Below are 27,901 nucleotides of genomic sequence, written 5' to 3'. Positions count from 1 at the left end.
GCTGGATTTCACCTAGCAAACAGGCTGGGCTTCCAGCCTGCCAGAGATTGGACTCAGCTGTCTCATCTTCAAAAGGCAGCAGCTTGTCCAGAACACAGCCATGACACAACTTTAGCCAGGTTCCTTCAAGTAGTAAGAAAGCCAGCTGCCAAGAATACTGTGCATGGAAAACACCAGCAAAATTAAATGAAGGTGTCAAACTTGATTCAAATTAATTCTCCCTTGATGACTTGTAGAGAGCACTTTTATTTCTCTTCAGAGCCACCCTTAAGCTAAATTAAGTCACAAGACTTGAGTGTCAATTAAGGCCACAGGTCCATTCCAGCAGCAAAATAATGGCATTACAAGTCAGTAACATCTCAACTAGATATGCCTCATTCCCTGCATAGCCTGTAGCTAACATCAACAGGTAACTGGACTTAGGCCTGCTGGGTCTCATGCCAAACTACAGATACTCTGCTTAATCACTTATAAATAAACAGATTTCTAAGGCTAGAAGCAATTGCTGTAATGATCAAATGACCTTTTGCATGCACGTTGTATTTCAGCAAGTGATTCAAATACCGAGGTCCTCACCATCAAGCTCTTAACCAGAAAGTCTCTGTACTAGAGCTGCAAATGCAGTTAGACCTCTTAAACTTTCATGGCATGTAATACCTTATCACAGATGTTATTAGTTGGCAACGGATACTCAGTTGCCTGTGACAGATCTAAGACAAAGGTCTGAGAATCTATTTCTCCATATCATTTTAGTTCATATAGACAACTAAAGGGGCCAGATGGCAATTTCATGTCACGGGGGGTGCAGCACACAAGCAGGTTCTCAGCTGCTAAACTCTCTTCTCAGCTTCCTTACTTTGGTCTAGAGTTCATGCCTGGGCCTGTCAGTCTGCGATGCAAGATTTGTGTTTAAATTTTCCATGACTCTGCATCCCTTATGATTCTCATGAGTCTGTTTTCGAGTTACTGTGAGTGGGAGAAGTAGTAACAGTTTACTCATTATAAATGACTATGTAACTGCTATGGATGCAAATACATACTGAGAGACACACTTTGGAATTATGGACTTTATTTTCCTCTAGACAATAAAAAGACCAAGGCTTAAAAGTGTAAAGGGCTTTTTTATAAAGGTTTGGGGTTTTTTGTGGTTTGGTTATTGTTTTTTTTAATTGAAAAGTTTCTCTTAGAGTTTATATTTCATTCTTTTCAACAAACTGTGGTGTGCTGGAACTTGCTGAAAGGAAAAAATTAGCATAGGTTGAGAGCAAATAAATTAAAGTTAGTGCAAGAGATTTAATATTTATCTATTATCTACATCCCTATAGAAAAAAAAATCACTTTTTCTGTTCCTCACAATTAACAAATGAATATTTTTATAAATTATCAGAACTGTGTATTGGAGTTTTTCTTCTGTGACAACTCATTACTAACTCATGAGCAATTTCAGAAGGAAATCTTCCTACGACGAAACAAGATGGCAATAATGGCAGTAGCATGTCCATCATTAGCATAACAAAACAAAAGCTTAAGTACAAAATCAATTTTAAAAGCAAAATTAATTACACTTCTACACAGGAAATTTCTTCAGAAAGGGTCTCAAGCTTAGAGCAATCACTTTTCAAGTCTGAAGTAGTTCTGCATAGCAGAAAGTTATTACTTTGAAAACTTTTCTACCATTTTTTTGCAACATTGTGTCTCCATAGTCAATAGGACCGATTGAAAACTCATCACTGCACAGCTCACAGGCTGCCTGGACTTCAGATGTTAACTTCGGACAAGGCTCTCTCCCTGTTCTTCCCTTATCATGCCATACTGTGAGGTGGCAAGGGAGGGAAGATCACGGAGCAGACCGGCTCAGGGCTGGTGACAAGTTTCTTGCGCCCAGGCTGCTCCCCAAAGCGAGTGCTCGCGTCGCCTCCCCGGCAGCAGGCTCGTTTCAGGGGAGGACCGTGAAGAATCACACCCTGTTCAGGATGCCCAGGGCTGCGCTGCAGACTGCCTGCACCCAGCCTGCCGAAGGGGGCTGCCGGCAGCGCAGGCCCGTACCGAGCACCCCCGGAGGGGCAGCAGCAGCAGCAGGAGCAGGAGCCGGACTCCAGCGCCCAGACCGCCGCCTGCCCACCCCGCTGCGGGGAGCCGCGGCAGCGACCCACGGCCAGGGCAGCTGCTCTCCATCCAGCCATCAGCGCGGCCACCCAGCCAGCCCGACGTCGCTCTCCGTAAGCCGGGGCCGAGCGACAAAGGCTGCACCCTCCCGACGCTGCCTCAGCCCTTCCTCCCCCTGCAGGGAGGTCTCAGGACTGATCCAGAAGGCACCGGGAAAGAGGGCCCCCATCCCCCCGCTTTCCCGTCAGGAACCGGCCCTCAGCTACACGCTCGCCCCCACAGCGGCCCCGGGGGAGCCCGGCCGCCCCGGCGGGGACCTTGCGATCCCCCCGGCCTCACCTGCTGCCCCCGCCCAGCCTCCCTCGCCCTCGGGCGCCCCTTCCCGCCTGCCAACGGCTCGCCTCGCGCTGGCGGCCCGGCGGCAGGAGGGGGAGGGGAGGGCCGCCGGCGACCGCGCTAAGAAAAGGAGCGAAACGGCCCCGCGCGGGCGGGAGCTCCGTCCCGCGCGCCGCCTGCCCGCGCGCTGATTGGCCGGCCGCGCGGCCGGGGCTTCCCGGCGGGCCGCGCCTGATTGGCCGGATTGTAAAGCGATGTCTGAGGGCGCCTGGCGGGAGCGGCAGAGCCCCGCGCCCCGGGCCGCCCGCCGCTGAGGTGAGGGCGCGGAGCTACCGCCGCCGCAGGGCCGGGGCGGCTGTCCCCCCTCCCCGGCAGGGTAGCCCCGCGCTGCCGCGCTCCCCTCGCGTCTCGCCGGGGATGGGAGCGGCCGCTCTTAAGGGCCGGGCTAAAAGCGCCTTCTTGTTTTGCAGATGGAGGTGAGCGTCCTGGCGCTGCGGGACCTGGCGAGCAGCCGGCCGGGGCGGCGGGGCCGCGCCGAGGCGGCCCAGAAGGTGAGCGGCGGTGGCCGGGGGTCCGGTCTGTCCCCGGCGCCACGGCGTCCCCGCGCGCGTTACGTCGCCTCCCCCGGTGCGGAGCATCAGGAGAAGCGCCGGGGGGCGGCCGGGGCTGCGGAGGGTTGGGCCGCCCCACCGGCCGGGGCGGGTGGGGGGCGCCCCAGGCCCCTGCGTGCAGGGGCGCGGGGCCTCGACCCGGGCGGGGGCTTGGAGGCGGGTCGGGGCGTGCGAGTGGCCCTGACCGTGTCGCTCCGGCTGCCAGCGGCAGCGCTGGGGTGCTGGCCGTTGGGCCGCCGTACCTGGCCTGTCCTGGCACGTCGTCTGTGCAGCAGCGCCTTGCCCGTCTTGGAGCACAGGGGCTTCCGACGCTACCGTTAGCATATAAAGACAATCCGGTAAGGCAACCGTGAGTCATGCCGCCGTTGTCATTCAGTGAACGAGTATGCTTTGGCGCCCAGGGAAACGGTTTTTAGCTTTCGCTTAAGTAGAACTCGCAAGGCGATCTCCAGTATCCCAGTGGCTACCGTTGGGTAAGGTGGAGGGGGCTTTTGTACAGTCTCACCGTTCAGAAGCTAACCTATGCCAGGCCCGACATGAAATGGGAATAGGCTAGGCCTTCAATCTGTTATTTAGCAGCAGTTTGAGCATGCTGATGCACGTCTGATGTGCTTGCCTTCTGGTCTGTATCCATGCAGTGGTGTTCCCAGGTCAGGAGGCTAAGCGGTGCTGCTCAGCAAGGAACAAGCTCGTTGTTCCCCTCCTACCCCACCAGCCAGGAAACAGGGTATCTAGCTTCAGGCATACCTTGCTCAGTAACGTCTCTTGAGCTAGACCCAGTTAATGACTTTCTGCCTATGCTTAGTGAGTCCTCCAAAGATGCTGTAGTTCTTGTCAGACCCAGCTCCCATTATCTCAGAGATTTGTTTCAATTCCTGCTTACATACAGAATTCACTAAGCCAGACTTTCCTGTCCTCTTGTATTTGTAAGCCATGTCTGCTTGGACCAACGTGAATTCCATACTTCTACCAATTGCCCTTGCGGTTTTGTGGAATACAGCTAGAAGCTCATAGAGCATCACAGCTACTGAAAAAGAGGGGAGAAGGGCTAAAAGCATGCCTTACCTTAGTAGGCGATTATGACATCAGGAAACGGATCTGGAAGGTTAATAAGAGACATGTGCTGATCATGTAGTGCCACTACTTTTTTTCATTGTGATAGTTGCACAAACATAAATATTTGAGGTAGTGGAACAGTAGGTTGGTTCAGCTGCCCTTGATGGGAAGGTAGACTTTCTCCTAACAGATTAAGTGTTAATTCACTGCTGTATGTGAAATTACAAGAAATATACTAATTGCCAACACCGTGTGAACATGTATTCCAAGAAGTATCATGGCCTCTAAATTGACCCCTATTTATCAGTGTAGTAAGTTATAACTGGCTGTTAATTGTAACAAGAGATATGTTTATTATATCCTTTTAGGTAATTCATAGGTGAATGTATGCAGGAGCGTTCATCAGCGGTCAGAGCACGATGCTGTTGATGTGCCAAATTAGTTTCCAGTTTGAATGCTAGAGAACTGCTCCTACTAAAAGCCAGCTTCAGTTGTTATTAGAACTTCTTTCTCCTTTCTAGCTAGACCATACCTAATAAGATGATATTTGGAATCACCTATTTCAATATCTGTATCAGCTTGTGATAGCTGAATTGCTCCAAATAAAATAAGCAAATTAACTTGGGAAAGTTCTTACAGCAAACCAATAGTGACTTAACATTTTCTTTCAACCTATATTCCATTTTAGAATTAGACTTCTTGCAGCACAAAAAATACATGCTAATAACATCCAGCCTTAAATTTGTCTTGTTCAATCTTTAAAACTTTTTTGAAAAAAATGAAGTGGTGATCTTAGTCTGAGCAAGACTTGCTCAGTTTGAGACCAACACCAAAAAAGCCATAGGTAGACTGAAGAGCTAACAACTTAAAGCCTGATTTATAGTTTAAAAGCAGTTTACTGTGGTTCTAAAGGCTTCACTTCCAATTCCAGCAAGTTGTAAGCTCTGCCAGCTTTGTGATGATAACCTGACTGCTTCACTGTCTCTCTCACTTCACTCAAGGTGCATGCAGTCATTTCAAGGGACTAAATAGAGAAACCACTGAGCAATATTAGCTGAAGTTCCAAAAAAAGTGTCCTGTTTGTAACATATTAAGGAAAATTAAGTGATGGCTGGACTGTCTAAGAATAGAACACTGATCTCCCTGGGCCAAAACAAACTACAACTTTCTGCATGGGCATTTTTGGAAGTCTTGCTCTGTGCCAAGTTTAGGATACCTGGACCTCATTTTTTTTTTATATCCTGCAATGAAAGCTAATATGGCAGCCTGTTTGCACTAACAGGCTACAGTGAAGTAGTGTCTCTTGTTGATCAAAAGCAGGTCTCTCAGCTCAAGGATTACTATTGATGCTTTCTTCAGCCAGTCTCTTGAAATGAGATGATCTATAGTGATAATTCTTGCCGTAAGAAGGAGTAAAATTTGACCCAAAGGTGAAGTATGAAAAAAGTTTGATTGCAGCTAGGGACTGGAAGGAGTTGAGCTTCATTCAAAGAATGATAAAAATCAGGTGAGAAACTAGACTTTTCCTTCTAGCAATACTTAGCTGTAGTCAAGGAATAGTTACAGAGATTTTCTCCATTGTTCTGAGGAGCAGATAGTGCAAATGCAAAACTTGCTTCACTTGCACGCAGAGTTACATTCACTTCAGTTTGATGTTTTGTGACAGTCTGAGATGCAGCCCCAGCATGGCTTTTCGTTAGGAACCCTTCAAGCAGAACATGTTTTCTTTTAAAGTGTAACGTGACCAATGCATTACTTCGTTTGAATCTAATTTGGCGATTTGTGTTTGTGGGAAATGCTGTCTTGTAATAACAGTCAGAGTTTAAAAGTCCGATAAGCCGTCAGTTTGACTGGTTGACCTCAGGTTCTGTAATTCAGGGCAGTATCTCATATACACTGCCTCCAGTACAGTAGCATGTAGAATATTTTACCACTTCTAACAAAGGCAGAGCTGTGCTAAATATAAGTGGGAGTGCCAAGGCATGAGTCATTACAATTACCTTCATAAGGACAATGAAATTGATGGTTGGGACTCTTCCTTCCTGTTGTGTCTAAAGAACTTTGTTTTTAATAGGAAAACATATTTGATCGATCCAGGATGACCCTAAGGACTCCGATTAAGAATGAACCAATTGATTTATCAAAGCAAAAAGGCTGCACCCCGGAAAGAAATCCAATTACACCTGTTAAGCTCATTGACAGACCTCAGCCTGATCCCTGGACCCCCACTGCTAACCTGAAGATGCTTGTTAGTGCTGCTAGCCCTGACATGAGGGACAGGGAAAAGAAGAAGGAGCTTTTCAGACATGTAGAAAACAGTGAGCAGCGTGACACACCTGATCTGTTACAGGTGAGATTGAGAACACAGTTACCTTGCCTTCATTTAGGACCAGACCTTGCTTAAGGTTGTGCCTTAGTTTTCTTCCATCTGGTCCTTTGCTCTCTATGGAAAACTGCAGAATTGTAAAGCATTCCCAGCAACAGTTGCCTATGCAGCACTGACTGAGCAGTAAGGCTTTCAAAGACCAAAAGTAACTGTCTTACTAGTAACTGACCTGAGACCCCTCAAGAGCCTGACTATTGCTTTAAAGGACAGTCAAGGAAATAGAGCTTAAACGGTCATTTTCCCCAACTTAAGTACTTCTGACACTATTTTCTGAATTGCATTAGAAAGAAAATTGCCAGATCAATTTTAAACAGGTGCTTTCAAAATAAATTAGACAATGGGAGGGCATATTTTACAACATACTTTTGAAATCCTGTACTTTGTCCATGACAGCCCCGCAGAGTGGTCACTTGAAACCTTTCTCCCCCAGCCCCTAAACTAGTAGTCAGGTGGCATGTTAGGATGTGTTAGGAAGATTTTTACTTGCCAAGACTCAGGCAATGTGGAGGCTGATCCCTGTCCTTGCTTTAGGAAGTCTGTCCATGGAGAGGATATCGGGTTGTAATAAGCATCGTTACAGTTTTCTTCCTTCATACTTATTTCTTTTGTTTCAGCCACTGCTTTCCCTCTCCTGGATTATTTATTGTAGAATATCCTTCCTTGGTGATTTCCATGAGGGGAGGTTAGTTCCAGGGTTCTCCAGCAGAGGAGAATCGTTTGATAGGTACAGATTACAAGTGTAGATTTTACTGCATCTACAGTGACAGTAGTCTGAAGAATTCTCCAGTTTAGGTAGTCATAAAGGAACAAACAACTCTCTAAAGATAATTCCTAATATAACTTCCAGTAATTAAAAAAGTCAGTGTTAAAAATGAGTGGTAATGATCACTGTAAGCCACCTAAGATCATATAGCATTTTTGGAGTGGCTGCTATAAAGAGTTCAAATATTTTCTAGCTAATAAAGTTACACTTAATTTTCTCAACACAGAAAGTTAACTTACAAAAGACATGGGTGGTAACCGTAAGAATACTATTATTTCCATACCATATAAAACTCAAAGAATTCAATCAGAGCAACAGCCACAAGGTCACTTAATCACAACTTACAAACGACAGTTAAGTTCTCATAAGCAAAGAAACATGGGTTTTAACAGCTGCCATCACTCTCGGCTTTCCATTGCCAGAGGGTGAGATTTTTATTTTTTTTTTGACACAAAAGCAAACCCCCAAAGTTACCAGTGCAGAAAAATCCTCCCATCATCCTCATTTTATAATAAACATACCTCTTCATACGTTCTTGCCATCACAGTTTTGGTGGTTTGGGTTTTTTTTTTTTCCCCCCCTTCCAGGACAGAAGGACCATAGTCAGGCCATCCTACAAAGTTCACCTAAGCTAATAGCTTGACTAAGTTTAAGGTTCGGGGACTGGGTGGCACCTTTTATAGTCTCTGAACATCATACCCCCCCCACCCCCCAGCCTGGTTTCTTATAGTTGTAGAGGCATTGGAAAGAGCAGTAAAATCTCTTGAAAGTTTTGCAGGAACTCTTTGATGGCTTGTACATCTTCTGTTTTATTAGATCCAGAGGTGCTTGAGGGAATATACATTCTCCTCTCAAAAAGAAATATTCCTTCCATGTAGGATCTTACCATCTGCTAATCTTGACTGTTTGGTCTTACTGTTTTGTTTCCTTATGCATAACCATTATTTTATAATTTTGTAGATAAGAGTTTTTCTTTAAATACCTTGTGTGATGAATTGAGAAGAGCTTGCAAGCAAAATTGTGTCACCCAAGTGCTCTGTGCTTGCAAGGAGTCCATGATCTTTTTCTTATTAGAAAGTCCAAGCTTAAATATTGCTAACATCTGAAATATGCCTCACTTGGCTATGCCTTGAGTCTAAAGCTCTGCGCTAAAGGGTTAACATTTATTTTTTGACAGTATGATATGGTAGACGACAGCACAGTTGATGAATTTGAAAAGCAGAGGCCCAGCAGAAAACAGAAAAGCTTAGGACTCTTGTGCCAAAAGTTTCTAGCTCGCTATCCAAGTTATCCGTTGTCAACAGAAAAAACTACTATTTCTTTGGATGAAGTGGCTTCAATTCTTGGTATGTATACCTGCAAAAATGGGCTAACTGATCACCTGGGGTAACCCAACAGGAAGGCTCTCAAAGGATTATCCTTCTTACAGATTACATTGAAGGTCTGCCTCTCACTGGATCTGGATGCTCTTCTAATCATACTAATCAAGAGATGGCAATGCCTAATATTCCTGAGTGTCTTTACTGCTTGATAACACTACCATTTTGAAATCTGCTTTCTGACAGTACTTTTTACTAGACAGATCTATCCTCCAGCTGTTTACCAACTCTGCTTTCTTGAATTTTCTGTTTGCTGACCACTGAAGGAGTTAGGAGTTACAAACCCTCTGAAGGAGGACTTAGAAACAACAGCTTTTGTCAAAATGAAATGTTTGGGGAAAGAACTGCAAACTAGTAGGTGTTAGGAAATCACCTGTGTTTAATGCCTGACTTCAGTAACGTGTAGGCGTGGTTTCTTCCAAGATCTCATGGTTCATCAGGGTTATCTTAGCTTTAAATATTGTCTTGTGAGGGGAGCTTGTCAGAAGACCTGTAAGAGTAGAATGAGAAAATGTGTTGTATTGAGGTGGCAAGAAGGTATTGAGTAGTCTATTTGCTGGGTCTGCTGTTAGGTTTGGTCTTAGTTAAAAGATTAATTAAATATCTGAGAGAAGCAATAAAACTTGGAAGAGAGAACTCAGCCAGGTCACACCAATAACAAAAAGATCTATGTCCTTGGAAAAGTTGCCTTTTAGCTAGGAAGGACTTTATAAAATCAGACTTAAACTAAATAAATACTGTATCTATGTTTAGAACTGAGGTATTTAACAGAAAGAGGTAGCAAAAATAAATGTATTTTTAGGGGAAGAAAGGGAACAGAAGAGTTATGTCCTCTGTGGCTCTTAGCAAGGACTGCTAAGAAAGTCCTTGAAATACTTATTTATTTGCCTTGGTATTTTGGTATTGGGAAGTGGAAATGGGAGAGAATTTGAATGAAGTAAATAGTTAAATAAATTACTTTCAAAATGAATTGTTCTTTCAGATTTTGCAGTTACTCCTTTCTGTGTTTGCATGAGATGCCTATGCTCCAACCTTGTGTAGTGCTTTATTCTGTGTTGGGATTGGCATTACCTTGCTTTCCTAAATACTAGAAATTTTGTTTGGAAACACTGTTGGGGATTTTACCTCCCAGAAGTGAGTGTATTTGTTCTTCTCCCTTTGTTTTTCACTTCCTTGCTTGTCTGTATCCACTTGCTTCAGGGACCACAAAACTATTCACTGCTGATGTTGCTGCTTTCTCTGTAACAAATCATGGTTGTAATATAGCTTTTACTACATACGTATATTGCTTTGTTCACTGAAGATCTATGGAGAGACCACAAAGGGAGCTGTGCTGCTGGTGCCTGACAGACACCAGGATATATGTAGCACTCCTGTTTTTTTGGAGTATGTTCATTTCAAGATCTCCACACACTTGGAAATACTCATGAATTGTTTATCCTAATATCCATTTGAGGCTGGTAAGTATTATTCATATTATCCAGATGGGCAAACAGATGCCTCAAGGCCTTGCCTTCTGCAGCAATGTCTTTCAAAACATTTCCCTTAGGCTAGCTCTTGTTCTGCTCAGCTGATGTTAACTGTTCTGGGATTTCTGATGTAGCTGATGCCACCAGCGTATAGTGCACTGTGTTAACATATAACAGCCATGCTTCAAACAGTGCTGGACACAAGTATTTGGGAGCAGAGCTGCTGGCCTATTCATATTCTGTCCCCAACCTTGCTCATGTCAGTCAGGTTGAACCCAAGTTGGACATATTTCATAGGTTTCCCATTGATGCAAATCCAGCCAGCACCAAGGGCTCATTTCTACTGCATTTGGGAACAGTGGGTCTCATTCTCCACTGCTTTGCACCTTGTGAAGCCTTTGAGACTCCTTTGCATGGTATGTGCTTAGCCATCAATTGTGCCATTGGAAATGCAAGTGGAGGACCACACTCCTACTGGTGCCTGTAGGAGCAGGCTTTTGTATCTACCCTGTGTCAGTGCCAGGCTCAGACTCTTGCCCTCAGTTACACACAGGCTTGTATACAGGTACATGTCTGAGCACTGAAGCTCTCTGACAAAAGAAGGGCCCAAGTGCTCTGAAAAGCTCAGGGCAGTCCGGATAGGTCTGAGTGAGTAGGGCTGGGCAGACTGCAATCAGTTCTTCTAAATACAGTGCTTTAAACTGAAACTATGGCTGGGCCAGCAGTTAAAAAAATAGACAAAGCATCATACCATGGGCCTAGCCATACATGTCAGTTTTTAATTGTGCAGATATGGATGGGTCTAATGTAATGTGTCCAGGTGAACAGTGAAAAATAAAGTTGTGAACACTCAGAGAACAGCCTGTTCTTTGTTTTGTTTTGCTGAAAAGCACAGCAAAAGTAGATGAGTATCTGCCTTTTTTTTTTTTTTTTTTTATCTGCCCCCCCCCCCTTCCCCCCTTAAAAACAGGAGTTGAGCGGAGACGAATTTATGACATAGTGAATATCCTGGAGTCATTGCAGTTGGTTAGCCGTGTGGCCAAGAACCAGTACTGTTGGCATGGCTGGCACAACCTCAGTCAAACTCTGAAAATGCTTCAGGAAGCAGGAGAGCTGCAGTATAGAGAGCTAATGACCTTCTTCCAGCATAAGGAGCAGGACTTGGACTACAGATCTGGAGTACAGAAAAAGGAAATTATTCCAGATTCTCAAGACAGACCATTACTGGACTTTTCAGAACCAGACTGCACCTCTGGTAAGAGAACTAATGTGTGTGATGTGATACACAGACACAAATCTCTTTCACCAGTTAACTATGTGACTTTAAATGAAGTAATAAAAAATTATTCTTTTTTTAAAAAGTGCTGAATTCACCATTCACATTCACACCATTCACACATAGGAGACAGAATTCTTCCTTCTATCCTGTCCCTAGCATTCTGTCCCCACCAGTACGTGACAGTAAATGATTATCCAGACAGAAGTTGCCATCTTCCATCTGTCCCCTGTTTGCACATTGCCCATATAATACGTAGCGGTTTGAGTTACGAAGTCCATTGGAGTCACAAAATTAGAGTGGTGCAGAGGTGTGTAACATAGCATAGTCAGCTTTGGAATCTGACTTTCTAAAAGCTATTCCTGCGTGCTTTAATTTATATTGCTTTTCAAAAGATATCTGCTTCCTGACAAGGAAATGCTTTACCCCTTTTGTGTGTGAGAAACCTACTTGCTAGTTTTCTGGCTGTGATGGATGATATATGCTAAGAGGCTTGGGTATTATTTGTAACACAGCATCTGCAAACAGCAGAAAGGACAAGTCATTGCGGATTATGAGCCAAAAGTTTGTCATGTTGCTCCTTGTCTCCAAGACCAAGATAGTAACTCTGGACATCGCAGCAAAGATACTGATAGAAGAAACCCAGGATACAGTGGACCACAGCAAATTTAAAAGTAAGCTGGCCGTTGAGAGGCAAATCAGTCTATAAGTGAGTAAAGAAAACAGGGGCATGTTTGGACTGACACCGCTAGGTAATGACAACAGCAGGTCAGGTCTTTTGCTGCAGTTTGGTTTGGGTGTTTTTTTAGTTGCAAATGCCAGTTTGTGAAAACGGAACTTAGGGTGGGGAAGAGTCAATTTGACAATTATGTTCAAGTTTTAGCTTCAGAATGGAGAAATTTTTTTTTATTTGAATTTTTTATTGTCCTTTAACCTTGTTCCCTGTACTGTTCTGAATGACATCTCAGAACTCATGTAAATTAAATATATTATTTAATATAATGCAACTTATCTTCTTCACTGGAGAAATGTTACCTCTTCTTTTTACCCCAGAAATCTTTCACAGCTGGATGGCACAGTTTGCTTTTTAGTTAGTGGGGGTTAGTGCTTCAATCCCTTGAACAACATGGAAAATCTCAGCATTAGTAAATAATTCTTCTAAAATACTTCTATTTTAAGTCTTTAAAGTACTTTTAAGGTAAAGTACTTGCACTTCAGTCTTAAAATTCTATCCCAAATACCAGGAGGAATGTGAGGAGTTTAGCTGGGCAACCTGTGGGTATCATACTCAGCTCAAACATGTTATTTATTGGAGTCACAGAGGTTTTTCTAAGAGTGTTACATTTTTAAGATGATAAATATGTCTTCTTATGATCAGCTCTGCACTCATGTGCCTCTTGCCCCCAAAAGCTTGTCTCTACCCTACATGGAGTTAGCTGCCTTTTTGGGGCAAGTTGGTGATGTAGTCACTCCCTAACCCATTTTCATCAAAATGAGGTAGGTGAGCTTAAATCTGAGCAACTAAGGTGGATGAGCAGCTAAGATAGGAAGAAGCAGTGACAGGCAGGTGGGAGATGGCAATGGCAGGCCTCAAAAGAGGTGGCTTAAGTCCATCCTAGTTTCATTTTACCCACCCTGTTTATGAAAGCTATGGTGATATTCTGGAATTAAGTTGCCATGTAAAATACGTACAGTATGCATGCATTGTAAACATGACTGACATTTCTGGCCTTTCTTGTTAGCAAAGGTACGAAGACTGTATGATATCGCCAATGTTCTCACCAGCCTAGGCCTCATCAAGAAAGTTTATGTCACAGAGGAACGAGGACGCAAACCAGCCTTCAAGTGGATTGGGCCTGTGGAATTCCCTGGAAAGACTGGTAACTTGTGTACCTGCATCTCTCTTTTTGGTTTGTTTTGATAATCCTTCCCAAGTGGTAAAAGGTTGTTTTCAGTGTGTAAAGAATGGCTCAGCATTCATTGTCCACCCTGTGATTATTGAGCTGGCCAGAAGCTCAATATCTGCTCGTTAGACTTTATGCTCAAGGGCTGGAACTGTAGAGGGATGCTGAAGAATACTGTGTCTTGCTGGTATTTTTACACTAGCTTACATAATTGTGTGAATAACTGAATTGTAAAGCAATGGCAGATAATGTCTGCATGTCCAAATCTGGGTCCACAGCTTTTCTGGGTTGCCAAATCTCAACAATTCTGTCATAATTAGAGAATTCATTTATTTGTAAGGGGACTTATCAAGGTAGAGCAGGGCTGTTTCTTGCATACATCCCCTCATATAAAAGGTTTTTCTGCCAAGGAGGCCACAGTGGGCCAGAGCATTTCAGTAAGCTGCTGATTCTTGGCTAAAGCCAGAGGAAAGGGAAGCCCTTTGGTAATATATTTGGGTCATGCCAGTGCCTGGAAAAATTAAAAGTGAAGAACAGTGTTAATGCCACCCATTCTCTTCCTGGCTACACACACCAGTGTAGCTGCTGCTGCAGCTGCTGTGGAATGGAAAGGAGGGAAGCCCTTATCTTGTCTGCTGGTGCTTATTGAGCTTAGGTCTGCTCCAGGGTTGTGGGGTTTGAGATGGTTTAGAGTTACCTCTTCTCTCATGGCCAAGTTCAGTAACATGGCAGAAGCTTAAATGATGAGCTGTGTTCCCTAAAGGGCTGTTGTACAAAATTATGTTCCCATAGATGAGCTGAGAGGGAATAGCCCAACATCTGATCCTCTGCCAGGGACACAGAGAGAAGCCTGTGCCCTGTATCAGATGTGTGCTACTGGAAAGCAGAGGTTTACACGTCACGCTTCATTTAATGGCATGCAGCCTTGTGAAGGGAGCAGAAGGAAGGTCAAATCTGATGCCACCAGCCAGCGTCGGGAGAGGCAAGGTAACTTATAATGAAGCATGTTCTTTTGTATCCCACTGGATCTGGCCAAATGTGGGCCTACCAATCTAAGGCACTTGATTGAGCCAATCAACCTAATTAAGTATGTGAAATACCCTCGGGAGGTGCCTATATGTCTACTGTCCATGTGATGAGACTTGTGTTGGACCCTTCAGTCAGGCACCTAAAGTTAGGTGAGATAAACAGGCCATACTGCCTTGAATCTGCAGTTTGTTTTCTGGTAAATGTTTTTGTTCGTCACTAACTGCAACTGTGCTATGGCTTCTTCTGTTAACATATGGTATAGATAAAGAAAGATTTTTTTAGCCACAAAAGCTTGCTTTATTTTATGGTTCCTAATACAGTGGAATTTACTGTAACAATCTAATGGATAGCTGTTTAAAAAGATAAAGCAATTACAGGGCTTTTCACAGTTCCCTCATAGGAAATTATGATGTCGAGCACCTCTCCAGTGAGACTGAGAGTTTTGAGTGTCTTGCAGGTTCTGGCTCTAGGTGGTTAGTGGATGTTATAAAAATGTGCCAGGATAGAAAAATTATACCAATTATTTTATATGGCCAGTATCAAAATATGCTTGGTAAACCTATCCATTATTAATTGAATGCTTCTTTGTTCTTTCAGCCTGTATTGTGAATTCAGATGAATATTGCTCCAAAATGATAAATCTAGCAGCTGTCCGCAGGCAGAAAAGAGAGGAAGATGCTAGGTAGGTTGGTCTTAACTCCTGTCCAGTTTCAGCTTCATGCCTGTCAAATTTAGTTCAAGGCTAGATGCCATTGATGAGATAAAGAATGGCCAGGAAGTCTTGTTATTACTATTTTAATGCTGGTAGGTCTCAGAGTGACTTGCCTTTTTTTTTTTTTTTTTTCCATGATCAGTTTATTCCCACCTGTACTTGTACCACTGTTGTTGTTTAGTTTCAGTAGTTCTTCATCTCATGTGTGTTAATATAGGTCATCCCTGCCTCCTTTGACCTGTTGTTTAGGTAGGCTGAGTAAACCATAATTCCATGAAAGAGCCTCTCTGTCCTATCAATGGGTCTTCTCTACACCTATCCTAATTTGAATTTATTTGTGAATGATTGACTAGTGAAGTGCAACTGAAAGAGTTCTTTTGCCAAAAACCTGAGAAGTTTGCTTCTGTATAATTAGGAATAATAAAAAGTAACCCTCCTTGTCAACTATGTAAAAGTAGTAGGTTGCAGTGGCGGGTGGTGGTGGGATTTTTCCACATTTATGTCCCACAATGTACCTGTTTACTTTTAAGGATAAAATAGGGGTTTAATTTTGGACTAAATGTTTTTCCTTTTTTCATTACTTTTTTTTTAGAAATAAGGCTTGTGCCACAGAAACGATAATAAATTCAGCAGGAAACCCAAGCATCATGTCACCTCTCTCTGTTCTTCCAGTTCTTGGGGACTCTGATTTTTGTGTTAACCCTTTGCCTCAGGCAGTTTTCCCTGTGGTTCAGGCAGATGTGCCAAGCCTTTCGCTGCCAGATGGCATCAGCAGCCAAGCTCCACATCCTTCCACACAAGCAGCCTCCAAAACAGAAAATGGAAAACCTACCCTGCTCCCCCACCAATCCTTCCTGTGCTTCCCTTCTTCATCCCTTTTTATGTTGTGTGGTGGTCTTCAGGAAAATAACTTGAAGGAGACCCTGCCCACCACAGGAGACATGGGAAACAGGAGTGCAGAAGCTCAGGCTGCTATACCTCCAACTGTCTGCCAGAAACGCAGTTCCCACAAGTGCTCATTGCCCTCTGCACCTGTAGATGATGAAGAGCCAGCTGCTAAAAAGCAAACCACGGAGGAGAGTGATCTGCCCCTCTCACTTGTAGTGCCTAAGGTAAAGGAGTGAATTTCATTATCACTTAGGCTTCCTGTTAACTAGAGAAGATTTTTGCCCAAGACAGTGTTTTTAAAAGTGAAAATTCACGACACCACTCTTGTTGCAGATACAAATTCTGCCTCTCACACATTAATAAAATTCTAAGGGGGTTGTGTCAGGAAGTGTAGGCATTAGCTGGAAGATGTTTTCACAGTACCAGAGGAAAATGGACTGTGATTGCTTTGCATATGATGTGATGCTCAGCTGTTTTTGGGAATTAGTGTCCTGATCATCATCTTCAGCAAAACAGCCTGCCAGAGAGGAAGAAGAAATCGATGTGACTATTATTCATTTTCCCCTGTTAGCTTGGCCTTTCCCAGACAGCAGCAGTATTGCTTACTCCACTGAGCTATAGCATATGTGATTTGTACTTCCCCCTACTCTCTAGCCTGAGTCCCCCTCTCTCTCAAGCCCAGTGTTGCCCACAAGCAGATTGGTGAGAGAAGGATGATGGTGAAGGTGAAGTGCAGCTATTTCAGGGTTCTCTTAACTACTGAAAATAGGAGTCAGGCTGAAAGTTGTATCAGTGTTTGAATATAAGCCATTGGAAATGGGTGTTTTTCCTTGTCAATAAAAAATGAATCTCCAAGTTCAGGTGTTTCTTATCTAGTATCTCCAGGTACTGAAAGTGAACTACAACACAGGGCACAGGCATCATTAATACGGCTCTTCAAACCCTCAAACAAAATCTTTAACTTGATGACTTGCTAATCAGTTTTGTGCTGCTCCTTTTTGCAGATGCACATTTTACTCTGTAGCTGAGGATGGTGCATGAGAGACATTGCACTGTTGTATTTCAGTTTGGACTCTTCATCTCCCCTTTTGTTTTTGCATAGAAGCCTTTTGAGTCACTGAAGGCAGACTCTACCCCAGGAAGTGGCTGTACTTCTGCTGTACATCTAGAAGCTTTTCATCTTGACCTCACAAGCCCTGCTGCTCCAGAGGCTGCAAACAAGGAGTCTACTAAGCCTTTAGGTTCTGAAGAGCAAGAAGTACAGTATCAGAATAAAGACCCTGATGAACCCTCTCCAGTAAAAGAGCACATGTCTAAAGAAAATGCCAGTCAACCTTTCCTACCACAATATCTTTATGTTCAGCCTACTGGTAAGGACAGCCATGAGATCTAGAGACACACAAATTGTGCATCTGTTCACTGAGCAAATAGGGAGACCTATGGATAGGTGAATAAGTCTGTTTGGCACAAAAGATTGCTAGCAGTTCTCTGTAGTTGTATAGCTCTGCATTCTCTTGACTTCAGGTGAACTGTTGCTTCTCTGAAAATGCAGGCATTTTTCTGAGATTCCCAGACATTAACAGAGGTTAATAATGTGGGTTTTGCATGCTTGAATTACGGCAGCAAAAAAGATGCCTATCCAGCATTTAAAACTCAGATGAGCTGAAAGTCTAGGTTTCGCAGTAAGGCAGCCAGAATAGTGCAACAGCATCCCCCTGAGTGGGTGAATTTAGTCATCTACAGACTTTGTACTGTCTTGTACATGCACCATCAGGATAACCCCACAAAATCTGAGGCACTGGGAGTGTAGCCAGGCCTGCTCATAGGACACAGTAGGGATGGAAAGGAAGCAGCTGAAAATATCACAGGAAGATTTCATGCCCACTGCTTTTTGTGCTTGTGTGGAGTGGGAGACTGCTTTGTGGGAACAGGATACATGTGGCACGTTTCCATGACTACTGCTTTAGTATTTAATTCACTTGTGGCACAGAGTGGGATCTATGGGATTTCACTTAAAGGGTGGAGATGCTCAGTTTGAAAGTGTTAATCCTGGTGGTTTAGAAGGTTGCACAAACTGGGAACCAGAGGAGCTTCGGTTTCAAAACAGTGTTTCAGCTGTTCTTAGGAAAATGAGTGTCTGGGGTATATCTTTGTGGGTGTTTTCCATTTGTTGAGGGTGTTTTTTGTCATTAAAAACAGTGATTATGTTTTCATATAGCAGAGGATATTATTATTGTTAGGAAAAAATTTGTTTAACCACAGTGTTGCTTGAAACTGAAGTTAGAAGCAGAAAACAGCAAGGTGTGCAGTTGGTACTTAGCATGAACAAAGTAAATGGATGCACATGCAGTGAACAGGCAGTAGGGGGGGAGATGGAGGAAGGTAAGGAAACGGAGCTTGGCAGAAGAGTCATGGGTTTGTGACAGTTTTCTTCCTTTTTTTTTTTCTTATTTTTGTCACAGTTTACTTCCTGGGCAACCTCTTTCTTTGTTGTCATACTTCTTCCCTGCTCTAGATGAAGTTATAATAGCTTAATTCCAATTTTTCAGCTCTATTAATGCTTTGCTTTCTCCCTTTGGTTTAGGATTAAGCAGTTTTAATTTCCTGTTCTCCGCAAACCAAGCCCCTGGTGCCATCAGCCTGACTGCAAACCAGTTGTCTTCTCTGAGCGTGCCCTGCGTTGTGGTGCCATCAGCAGCCTTGACTTCCTTCCCTCTTGTCTGTTCTCCCACAATCACCAGTCCTCTTTCCCCGGTTCCTGATGGCTCCTTCTCAGCTGCTGCCTCTGTGAATTTCAGTATGCCCAACCTGGCATCAACAACACCTGTTTTCATAGGCCCCACGGCAGTAGTCGCCCCCAAGGTCTCACCTGCACCTTTGGGGGATCCCCAGCAACCAGTTCACCCTGCTCTGCACCTGAGTCCTGTGCTTGCAAGATCTTGCAGTGGTGTTGAACTGGACTCCCCTGTGCGTATGGGGCATCCAGTGACCATTCTGAAGCTGCAGCAGGTAAGAGTGAAAGGTGGTTAAGTAACAACAAAACAGCCGTGCCAGGTCCCTGGGCCTGAAGGCAGCTTGCGCTGCAGGCTGGTGCTGGTGTGTCAGTGGTGGGTTAGCACACCGGGAGCTGGTGTCCTCCACTTTGTATGTGTGTCTGTCTGTAGTGGTAGCAGAGCTTAGGACAGTGTTAAAGATTATAGCCCAGCTTAGCACGTCTAGTCCTGAATGATGAAGTGGTGAGTTTTAAAAATCTTCCATGAATTTTAAAATTGTAAAAATCTTAATCTTGAAAAATCTTATAGGAATAGAGAAAAAGTAGGTTATGGGGTTCCCCCCCCCCAAAAAAAAAAAATTGAAGTCGTTATTTTTTCCCCATTTGACACTATCATTGCTTGTTATGCAGTGGCTACAGAAACACATTAGGAGGACAGGAGGATTGTTTGTCATAACTCAGGAGTCAGCTGGCTGCAACACTGCTCAGGTGGTAGTGTCCTGGGTTACCTCCTCAATCCCGTTCTGATCTCTCTTAACTAAATAATGGAAAAGTAATATCAGCAGGGGGGAAAACAATGGCTCTTGTGGGTTTTGTTGATCTTTTTTTATAAAGATATTTTTTTTAAATCTACCACAGAAACAGACTTTTGGAGTAAAAAAAATGAGAAATTCAAAAGGACTTATCTGAAGTACAATGAGTGACATAAAACAATCATGTCACACTGTATTACCTGGGTCTTTACAATTATTAGCAATATTAGCAGTGACGTTTTGGCCCTACTTTAGCTTACATTCTTAAATCTGTGATTTGTTTTCCTGTTGTCTAATGTGGTGACAAATAGATTGAGCTTTTGGAAGCTTTTTGAATTGCTTTATGTATATCTTGTTCAAATTTTAGAAAAAGGCTGTAATAGAGACTGGCAGCCAGTCTGATTACAGATACTAACATTAGAGGTTACAGTAGAGTGGCACTAAAAAGAAAAGTGGTCAGGATTTAGGAGACTAATATTATATCTGTTTTAATGCTAACAAATAACAAAATAACATCAAGGAAGGGAAAGAGCCATTTAAGCTACAGGACAAAATTGGCGTAAGAATGAATGAGTATGAACTAGGCATGAATACATTTAAGTTGGAAATGAGATAGAGGCTTTCAGCTTCCAACAACGGTGTACTGGCAGACAGTTCCAGAACAAAAAGCAGGGGCAAAGCCCATAGCTTTTCATGTGGAGCTTCTGAAAAGATGTGTGACGTGGTTCTCTACAGTAGCAGGGCACAGGGCTTAATGTCTACGAGCTGTCTGCTGTTCGCGTGCTTGCATGTAGGCTTTGAGAGAACCCTACTGAATCACTTTGGTTTTGTTTCACAAATAGCCTTTGTCAACTCCCCTCACTCCCAAGAGCATTCGTCCTGCATGTCACGAGGCATTTTTCAAAACTCCTGGAAGTCTTGGAAACCCTGTTGCATGGAAGAAAAACGAAGGCAACCAGACCAGAATTGCCAGCTCTGTGCAGAGGAGGCTGGAAATCTCTGGTACTAGCCCTGACTAGCTCCACTCGGTGCAAAGAGCGGGCAGATTGTCCTGAGACCCTGTATCAATCACAAGAGAACAAGTTCTTACCTGACATTATAATGTCATCCCTTTTGGCAGGCTTCCCCACTACATTCACTCACCGGTTCTGTTAACCACCTTCACAAATCATCCCTGGTACTGAAAACGTTTTACTGAATTGTTCCTTCAGTACTGATTGGAATTCAGATGCTGTGCTTCACATGGCCTTGTAGGCATCAAATTGTATTTGTGGTTTTAATCTGGAATATTCTCCTTATTGCTATGAGGAGATGTAAACAGATTTACCCCAGGGGTTATTTATTCATGGTTTTGAGTAAGATGTCTAGCACTAACCTGGAGTAAGTATTTTTTAAGTTATTTTTTTTATTGCGTGTACTCTACTTACCCTGAGTAAATTGGTGGTAAAAATTATAAACTTTTGCAGCTGTGAAAGCAACTGCTTCCTTGGTTCCAATATGTCAAATCCTGCCTCTACAGTGCAGCTTCTTGCTATTTATTTTGTACATTGGAGTGGGATATAGTACAAAAAAAATTTTTTTGCCACTTCAGAATAACAGATTTTCTCAGGATAGGATTACTTGAATGTCAGTTGGTTGTTGTACAATTTGCCCAGCACTTGTGGTTAGAAAAACCTAATAATAACACAAAATGATTGAATGTATACATGTGAAAAATATTAAGACCAAAATAACTGTGAATGTTAACATTTTTATAATTGTGTTAATGAACTGTATTAGTCCTTGGAGTTTGTCTTTTTTTAACTGAGCAAAATGTACAAGTTAGATGTAAAGAATACAAAACCTGATTCCTTAATTAAGTTTGACAAAGTAATTTGAGAGTGACAAGCCACCGAGAGAGCTGTGCTAAGATTTCATCTCCCATTTAAATATACAGTCTAGACTTTATGACCAAGGAACACTGGTAAGTCATTAACCACATGACTAGATTCAGTCTAACCTGAATCTACTGAAGTGCCTACTTAGCGGTTTACTTAAGTCTACCTAAGGGTATGTACTTAAATGCCTGACTCTTAATTTACAGGAATTTCTTAACTAGTTAATAGTGCATGTGAGCATACTTGGAAGACAAGGGAGATCCCATCTTTTGACACATATCTATCTAAATGATAAAAAGAAGCTGAAAAGAGCAGGAGCCATGAAATTTGGAAGTGGGAAAAAATTATTTGTATTCCTTAGAAGACGAAAAGGAAGAAAAGACTTAACACTTAACATTCAGGGTCCTCAAATGATGGTGCTATTAATAATATAGGACATAATTTTTAAGTGTTAATGCTCTTACGCTTGGGTATGTTTTTACTTGTGTAGCAATCTGCAATAAAATTTGTGCAGTTTCCTGTTTGAAAGACAGAAAGTGTTGCTGTCAATACCACATGACTCTGAATTTTTAACAAACATAAGGCCAGCATTATCAGCTCTTCTCTCATTAGTACAGGTACTGGTTTTCCAAGAGTAGATACACTGTTCGATGTGCAACTCTTGGTCAAGGGAGGCTAGGACTTTGTGTGGGGGTTGGGGATTTGATGAGGTTTTTAATTTTTATAAGTAAATGTATTATGAAAATGGAATTTAAGGAAGAATTTTAGTGAAGCTGTGAGTTTGAGTAATGTGGCCTTATCTTAGAATAGACCAATAACAGCCTTTTAAGGAGGGGTGGTTAGCCCTCGCTGAAAGAAAATCTATAGCAGAATTGTCATAGGAAACTTCAGGGTTGGTAAAGAGAAATCAGACTGCTAAATTTTAAGGTGGTTTTTTTTTTCTTTTTAATTACACTACAGTTGTGAAAGTTTACAACTTTGGCTTCTGAATCATGCTTGTATGCCCATTTAGATTAATTTCACTTTGAAAAGCAATGTGTAATTGGCACGGTGCTGACCCTGCACTTCTGCTAGCATGCATTTGTTGGATGGAAACAGGCTGCTAGAGTTCAGGATGACTCGGTTCTTCAAAGACTCGGTTCTTCAAACCTTGTCTTTTCTATTCCCCTTTAGTATGGTGCAGCCTTTTAGTGAAATGGCAGCTGGGAGCAGAGAGGAGGATTAGAGCTAATACTGGCTGTTCGCTCCTGTTGAAGCATCATTGCAAAAATTGCCTTTTTGTCAGTAATGTTATTCTGGGCCATAACTAACCTAACGATACTTGAAAATGCAGGGACTGAAAATGGATCTTAAGTTTTTAGTTTCTGCTTCCAGTTTTGAGTTTGTGTAAATACAGCAGGTCTGGAAATGAGGATCAACTCCCTCGTGGTCAAAGCTGTTCAGTGGGTCACGGTTGTGAAAGCAGACTTGGGCCTGGGCGAAGAAGGGGATTGATAATGCTGTCTTGCTTTTGGCCATGCAAAAGTCTCACTAAAATAGGAGCGGGGCCACCAAAGTGGTCGGGTGGCAGAGGGATCAATGCTGCTTGCAGTACCTGAGCTGTTGAGCTAGACCAGTGATGGGGAAGGGGCTGGTTGTCAAGAGGGAATGAGTTTACCTTTCCTATCTTTATCTTCACTGAAAGCTAAGAATTAAAATAATAAACTAAGACCAACTCGTCAGCAAAGTAGCTTTGGAAGAGCAGAATTTGTATTTGCGCTGAGGCAAAGTGCATAATCAGGATGTTCTGCAGGGTTTGTGAAACTTCTCTGTCCCAAGACAGTTGCTGAGGAGGGTGAGCATATAACTTATACTTGAATCTACCTGCCACGTTTACATTTCTGATTGTCTTTTGTAAATTGGTGCTATTTCTGTATTTAAAAAGCTGTTTTTTAATGTAAAGCTGCTTCCAGTTTGTATCTTTGCACTGCTAGTTTAATATAGATATTAATTTTATTGCTGTTTATAACTGTTCTTCAGTGATTAGGCATCCTGCTTTTCCTGCTGTCTAGCCATCTTTTTAGCTGTCTGCATATAGCTTTGCTCCAGTCACACTGTTGGGTTTAATTTTTTTATACTATCTTTTAGCAAAATAATAAACTCTTACAGAATAAAAATGGAATTAAAACAGCGGCTGAGGCTGTGATTTCAGTATGGAGAAGGCCCTTGAAAAGAAACATCCACCCACCGCTCATCCTGATGAGCAGTCCCTGTTGGATGTGAGCACCGAGTGAGTAGCAGAGGACGACAGCTGGCCACAGCAGCCCTTGCGCCTGGCTATTTTATGCAGCATGGGCGCAATTCCCACTCCAGCTGACGCAGGCACAGGAACCAGTGCACTGCAAACTGGCACTTGAAGTCCTGGAGCTGGCCAGGGGAACACCCCATGGCCTCAGCGCAAACGCGCGGTGGCGGTCCCCAGCCCCGCCACCGTGGGGGCCCATCCCACCGCCACCGCGAGTGCTGCCGCGGGGCGGCCGTCCCTCGGCCCGGCTCCACAGGATGGCAGCAGCTGCCTGCCCGACGGCCGGCCGCAGCACACGAGAGCAAGGCAGGCCCTGTCGCAGGGGCTGGTTTCCCACAGACAAGCTGGCATTTGCTTGTGCGTGCTTGTTAACCACCAACCACTCGTAAAATCTAGAGGTGGAGAATGCAGCTGTAGCCCTGTCTCCCTTTCTCTTCCCTAATCACATACACACACACAAGACACAACTTGACCCAAACCCGAGTTTGCTCCCATTAAAATTAATAGCAGGTTCACTACTGATTTCAGCAGGGCCAGTATCACCCCCGTCCCTACTGCGTAATTAAAGAGACATGGGTTAATGTTCTGTGTCACCAACAATGGCTGCAAAATGTCTGTGGGTTGTGACTGGCCAAGTTCCTCAGACGTGTTTCTAAAATAAAAACTCAGCGGCTCCCTCATTTGGGGGATTTTTTTGACCTGTGACTCCAGCAATAATATCCTTCCCTTTCAGCTGACAGAGGAAGGATAAGGTTAATAAGATATTAATACAGTATGAGATTAATAAGGTAAATACAGTATGAGAAGCACTAACAAGGCCTAACCCTACTCCAGCTCCACTGGCAGGACCATGGCCGTCATTTCCTTATGGAGGAGTGGGGCTAGAGCTTATAGCAGTTCTTGTCCTCACTGGTGCACTTAAAACTCCCCCTTTTGAAGTACAAAACAGAGGGGAGCACCAAATTCCTCCTGATTTAATTCTCTGTAAAAAGGGAAAACTGAAAGTAGTGGATTGTGGATGGATGTCTTAATGCTCCACAGCCTGGGCTGGGCAGTCCAGAGCCAAGTGGGAGACAAAAATAACCCTCTGATGCTGGAAGGTGCTGAATGCTGCCAGCAAACCTGGTCAGAGGCAGGAGCAAAAGGGAAGCCTCCAGCAGGCAGCAAACAGAGCCTGCTCCTGCCACATCCAGGGAAGTAGGTCTTCACCAGCTGTTTTGGTGAACAAGGAGGTTTTCTGAGTGGTGTTTGGGACATGGCAACACTTTCTCCTTCCAGCCCAGGGAGTTCCTGAGCAAGGCTCCTTGGCCTGCATAATAATTTAAAATTTAATAGGTCAGGATGTAAAGAGGTGAAAAGAAAGTCTTCACACACACATCAGGCAAATTTAAGACATGCTGACTGTCATCCTCTGAGAAGATCCATGTGGGCAGTAAGCCTTAACATCCAGGTTCTTTCTAAATTAATTTATTGCTCCAGAAATGCATTGAGAATTTAGGATATTTTTTCAAGCACTTTCTCCAAGGCCTCCTGGAGCCATGAAATGAATCCTAACGGTGTCAGTCAGCACTGGCTTAAGGCCCAAGAGCTTGAAGCTTTCCCGCACTCCCCTGGGAGGACACAGCGACTTTGCTGGTGAGTGGGCAAAAGGCTGCATTGCTTGTTTGCAAAATGCTGTGACCGCCAAGTCTGATATTGTGGGACTCTGAGGGGACACAAAGGTCTGCCTCAGTCAGAGCTGCTCCATTTTACTCCATTTTGCAAATAAACAAAGTTCTCATTTTCACCCTGAAACACCAGACTCTACGCCTTTCTCCCATCTCCAGCTGGATATTTCTTGCCCTGGATGTGACAGCAGTGTAATTTCATAGATGACATACCAAATATGGGTGGGAGGGGAGCGTGAAACTTGGTTTTTTTCAACAGTTGCTTTCTTGTTTCAAAACTGACAGCTGTGAACCAGCGGTTTGCAGACTTACCCTCTCGGTGTGGTATGGTAGTGAAGGTGCTGTAGGGAAATCAAACAAATCTGCAGGGCCTGTAAAATGCTGCAGCTTGGTATGTGCTTCTAACAACAGCTAAAATAGGCCAATTTGGAACAGGTTTAATCTTTCAGAAAGAAAAGGAAAGCAATTTAAAGCCCAGAAAATAAGATGTAAGTATAAAGATTTCATGCCTCAACAATAAATTGTCCAGTAGGAAACATTTCCCTGACTTTGCTAGCCAATTCTTCAATGCTAAGAAAAAAGCTTTGCCTCTTCATTGTGTCTGCACCTCACTGATAGCCAACCAACATGTGATTTAATCACCCTACACCCTTTTAAAGTCTTGATTAACTGGTAACAATTAGTTCTGTGCCTGAAATACACCTGAAATTTAATGAACAGAAGATAGAAGAAGATGTTAGGGAGGAGGTGGCTGGAATCTGCCCTAAGGCTTGCCTGGAGTCGTGACAAAACCAGTTGCTGGCACCTCACCTACGTTAGGGTTCCCATCATTACCCCGCTGAAGGTAGGACGTTTGAAAGATGTTGGTGAAAAATGTCTCTGCTGACACTCTAGGCCCAAGTGGTGAATGCTCAAACACTTGTGTTCCTGTCTTCCTTTACATTAACACAATGCCAGTGGCTCCAATGGACTCGCTCGCGATTTACATTGGCTTGAAGGGGAAGAGGACCTCTCTCCTGGTTCTGGATTTAATTCTACTCCTCATCTACTGAGCAAAGCAGTTTTTGACTTCTCTAAAAGCAGAGCAATGACAGTCAGCCAGGAATATCACCTGGCGTCACAGGAGCTGAGGGGCTAGCTTGTGGAAGTAGCATGCAGGAGAAAAGGGAGATGGAGAGGGGGCAGGGGGCAGCCCTGCTGAGCAGGTGTTAAGAAACAGTTGGACAAGTAAATTTACTGATTTGAAAATAATTGAGGGGTTTTCTGCTCAGCCTTGCTTGGGACTTCACATTATTTGAGGCTGCTCCTGAGGACATGTCAGAGCGTGCTAGCTTGGGACAGCATCAAAACCTGCCCTTCTGCTCCTGCAATACAAGCCTGATGGTCTTGGAGTGACCTTTATCTTGCTGTATGACCGTTGATTTCTAATGTAAGATTCCTCTTCATGTGTGAGGCTGAAATCACATAGATTGGAGCCCATTATGTCTGTAAGACATTTGCAAAAATACTTCAAAATGCATTAGATAAAAGAATATTTTAAGAGGCTGAGAGAGCAAAAGCTTTTGCAGTCCTCCCAGCATATACAATTAAAGGGGAAAGAACATTTCAGATGCAGTCAGGGAATGTATTTTGCTTTAATCAGATAACTATGCAATGCCCTGCCAGAGCATCTAGGGCTGAGCTCCAGGAGCCTCTGCAGAGGATAAAAGGATTCACTGAGGCGCCAGCCTCCCTCCTCCCCCAGTTAAGAAGTCTCTCCAGATACTTCTTCAAGCTAGTGCAAGCTGCAAAGTCTGGCACAAGCCTGGTGAGTTGTTACCTCTGGGGGAAACCAGAGGACAGAAGGAAAGTACCAGCTCACCAGTTTTTTCCTAGCAAAGTCCCTGCCATTTGTTATGCCAGGTAAACATGCCTGTAGCCTCACTTTGGCTTTCTCAAGACATGGAGAGTTTAATTAAGGAGAGTAAAATGAACCTCAGAGGTTTTTAAACCTTCTAAGTCTCTTGAAGCCCAGGAAATCTTGGTCTGCATTATGACTTTGCCTAGAAAAATGTTATTTCTGTAATTCTATGCAAAACCAGATCATATTTATTTCCTCTGTTTCCTTTTCAAGGAGGGATTCTGCCTGGTCAAAATTAAAAGGAAAGCCAGAGTCGCCATGACAAGAAGCAGAAATCCATCCCTCCCTGAGACATCTGCCCATGCGGGGCTGTGGGGCAGCACCGAGCTGTGTTCAAGGGCAGTGTTGGAGTCAGTCCCCAGTGAGCAGCTGATTAGCAAGGGGAGGCCTCTCCAAGCCCTATGGCAAAAAAAAAAAAACCCACCAAAACCATTTCGGTATTTTCAGCAAAACAGAGAGGAGGTGAAAAATGCCTGAGTGGATTAAAGCGAAGAGGAGAACCAGGCCAGGCCCGTGAAGGGGTACACTGACCGCCATGGGGTTGTGAGGTCTGATGCATGACACAGAGCAGGTGTTGAGGCACTACTGTGAATGCCTGCACAGCTCTCCGGACCATACAGATCCCAAGGTCACCTGAGGTCGAGGGGAAGGTCCCTTGACCCTTATCTCCAAAAGGCAGGTATCATTTTATAAGGTGCAGGTGGCTGGGAACAAACCAGCCCAAATCACACAT

The 27,901-nt window shown here is 43.6% G+C and overlaps 1 protein-coding gene across 2 annotated transcripts; it reads left to right on the top strand.

Moving 5' to 3' along the window:
• Positions 1-192: 192 nt before the first annotated feature.
• E2F7 (E2F transcription factor 7) lies at positions 193-27,702 on the top strand. Of its 2 annotated transcripts, XM_080392490.1 has the most exons (12): positions 193-2,993; positions 6,184-6,459; positions 8,436-8,604; positions 11,077-11,361; positions 11,898-12,056; positions 13,125-13,262; positions 14,079-14,273; positions 14,913-14,997; positions 15,620-16,139; positions 17,018-17,285; positions 18,500-18,924; positions 20,283-27,702. In XM_080392490.1, exons 1-12 carry the CDS (start codon positions 2,913-2,915, stop codon positions 20,457-20,459), a joined length of 2,778 nt encoding a protein of 925 aa, XP_080248616.1. In that variant the 5' UTR covers positions 193-2,912; the 3' UTR covers positions 20,460-27,702. The 2 variants fall into 2 exon arrangements, with proteins under 2 accessions (XP_080248616.1, XP_080248617.1); XM_080392491.1 differs by lacking the exon at positions 11,077-11,361.
• The last annotated feature ends 199 nt before the right edge of the window (positions 27,703-27,901 follow it).

The sequence above is a fragment of the Falco punctatus genome (assembly GCF_963210335.1).
Source record: "Falco punctatus genome assembly, chromosome: 6".
In the NCBI taxonomy this organism is placed as follows: domain Eukaryota; kingdom Metazoa; phylum Chordata; class Aves; order Falconiformes; family Falconidae; genus Falco; species Falco punctatus.
The sequence above is the reverse complement of the archived record's forward strand: the minus strand, read 5'-3'. Positions and strand labels throughout refer to the sequence as shown.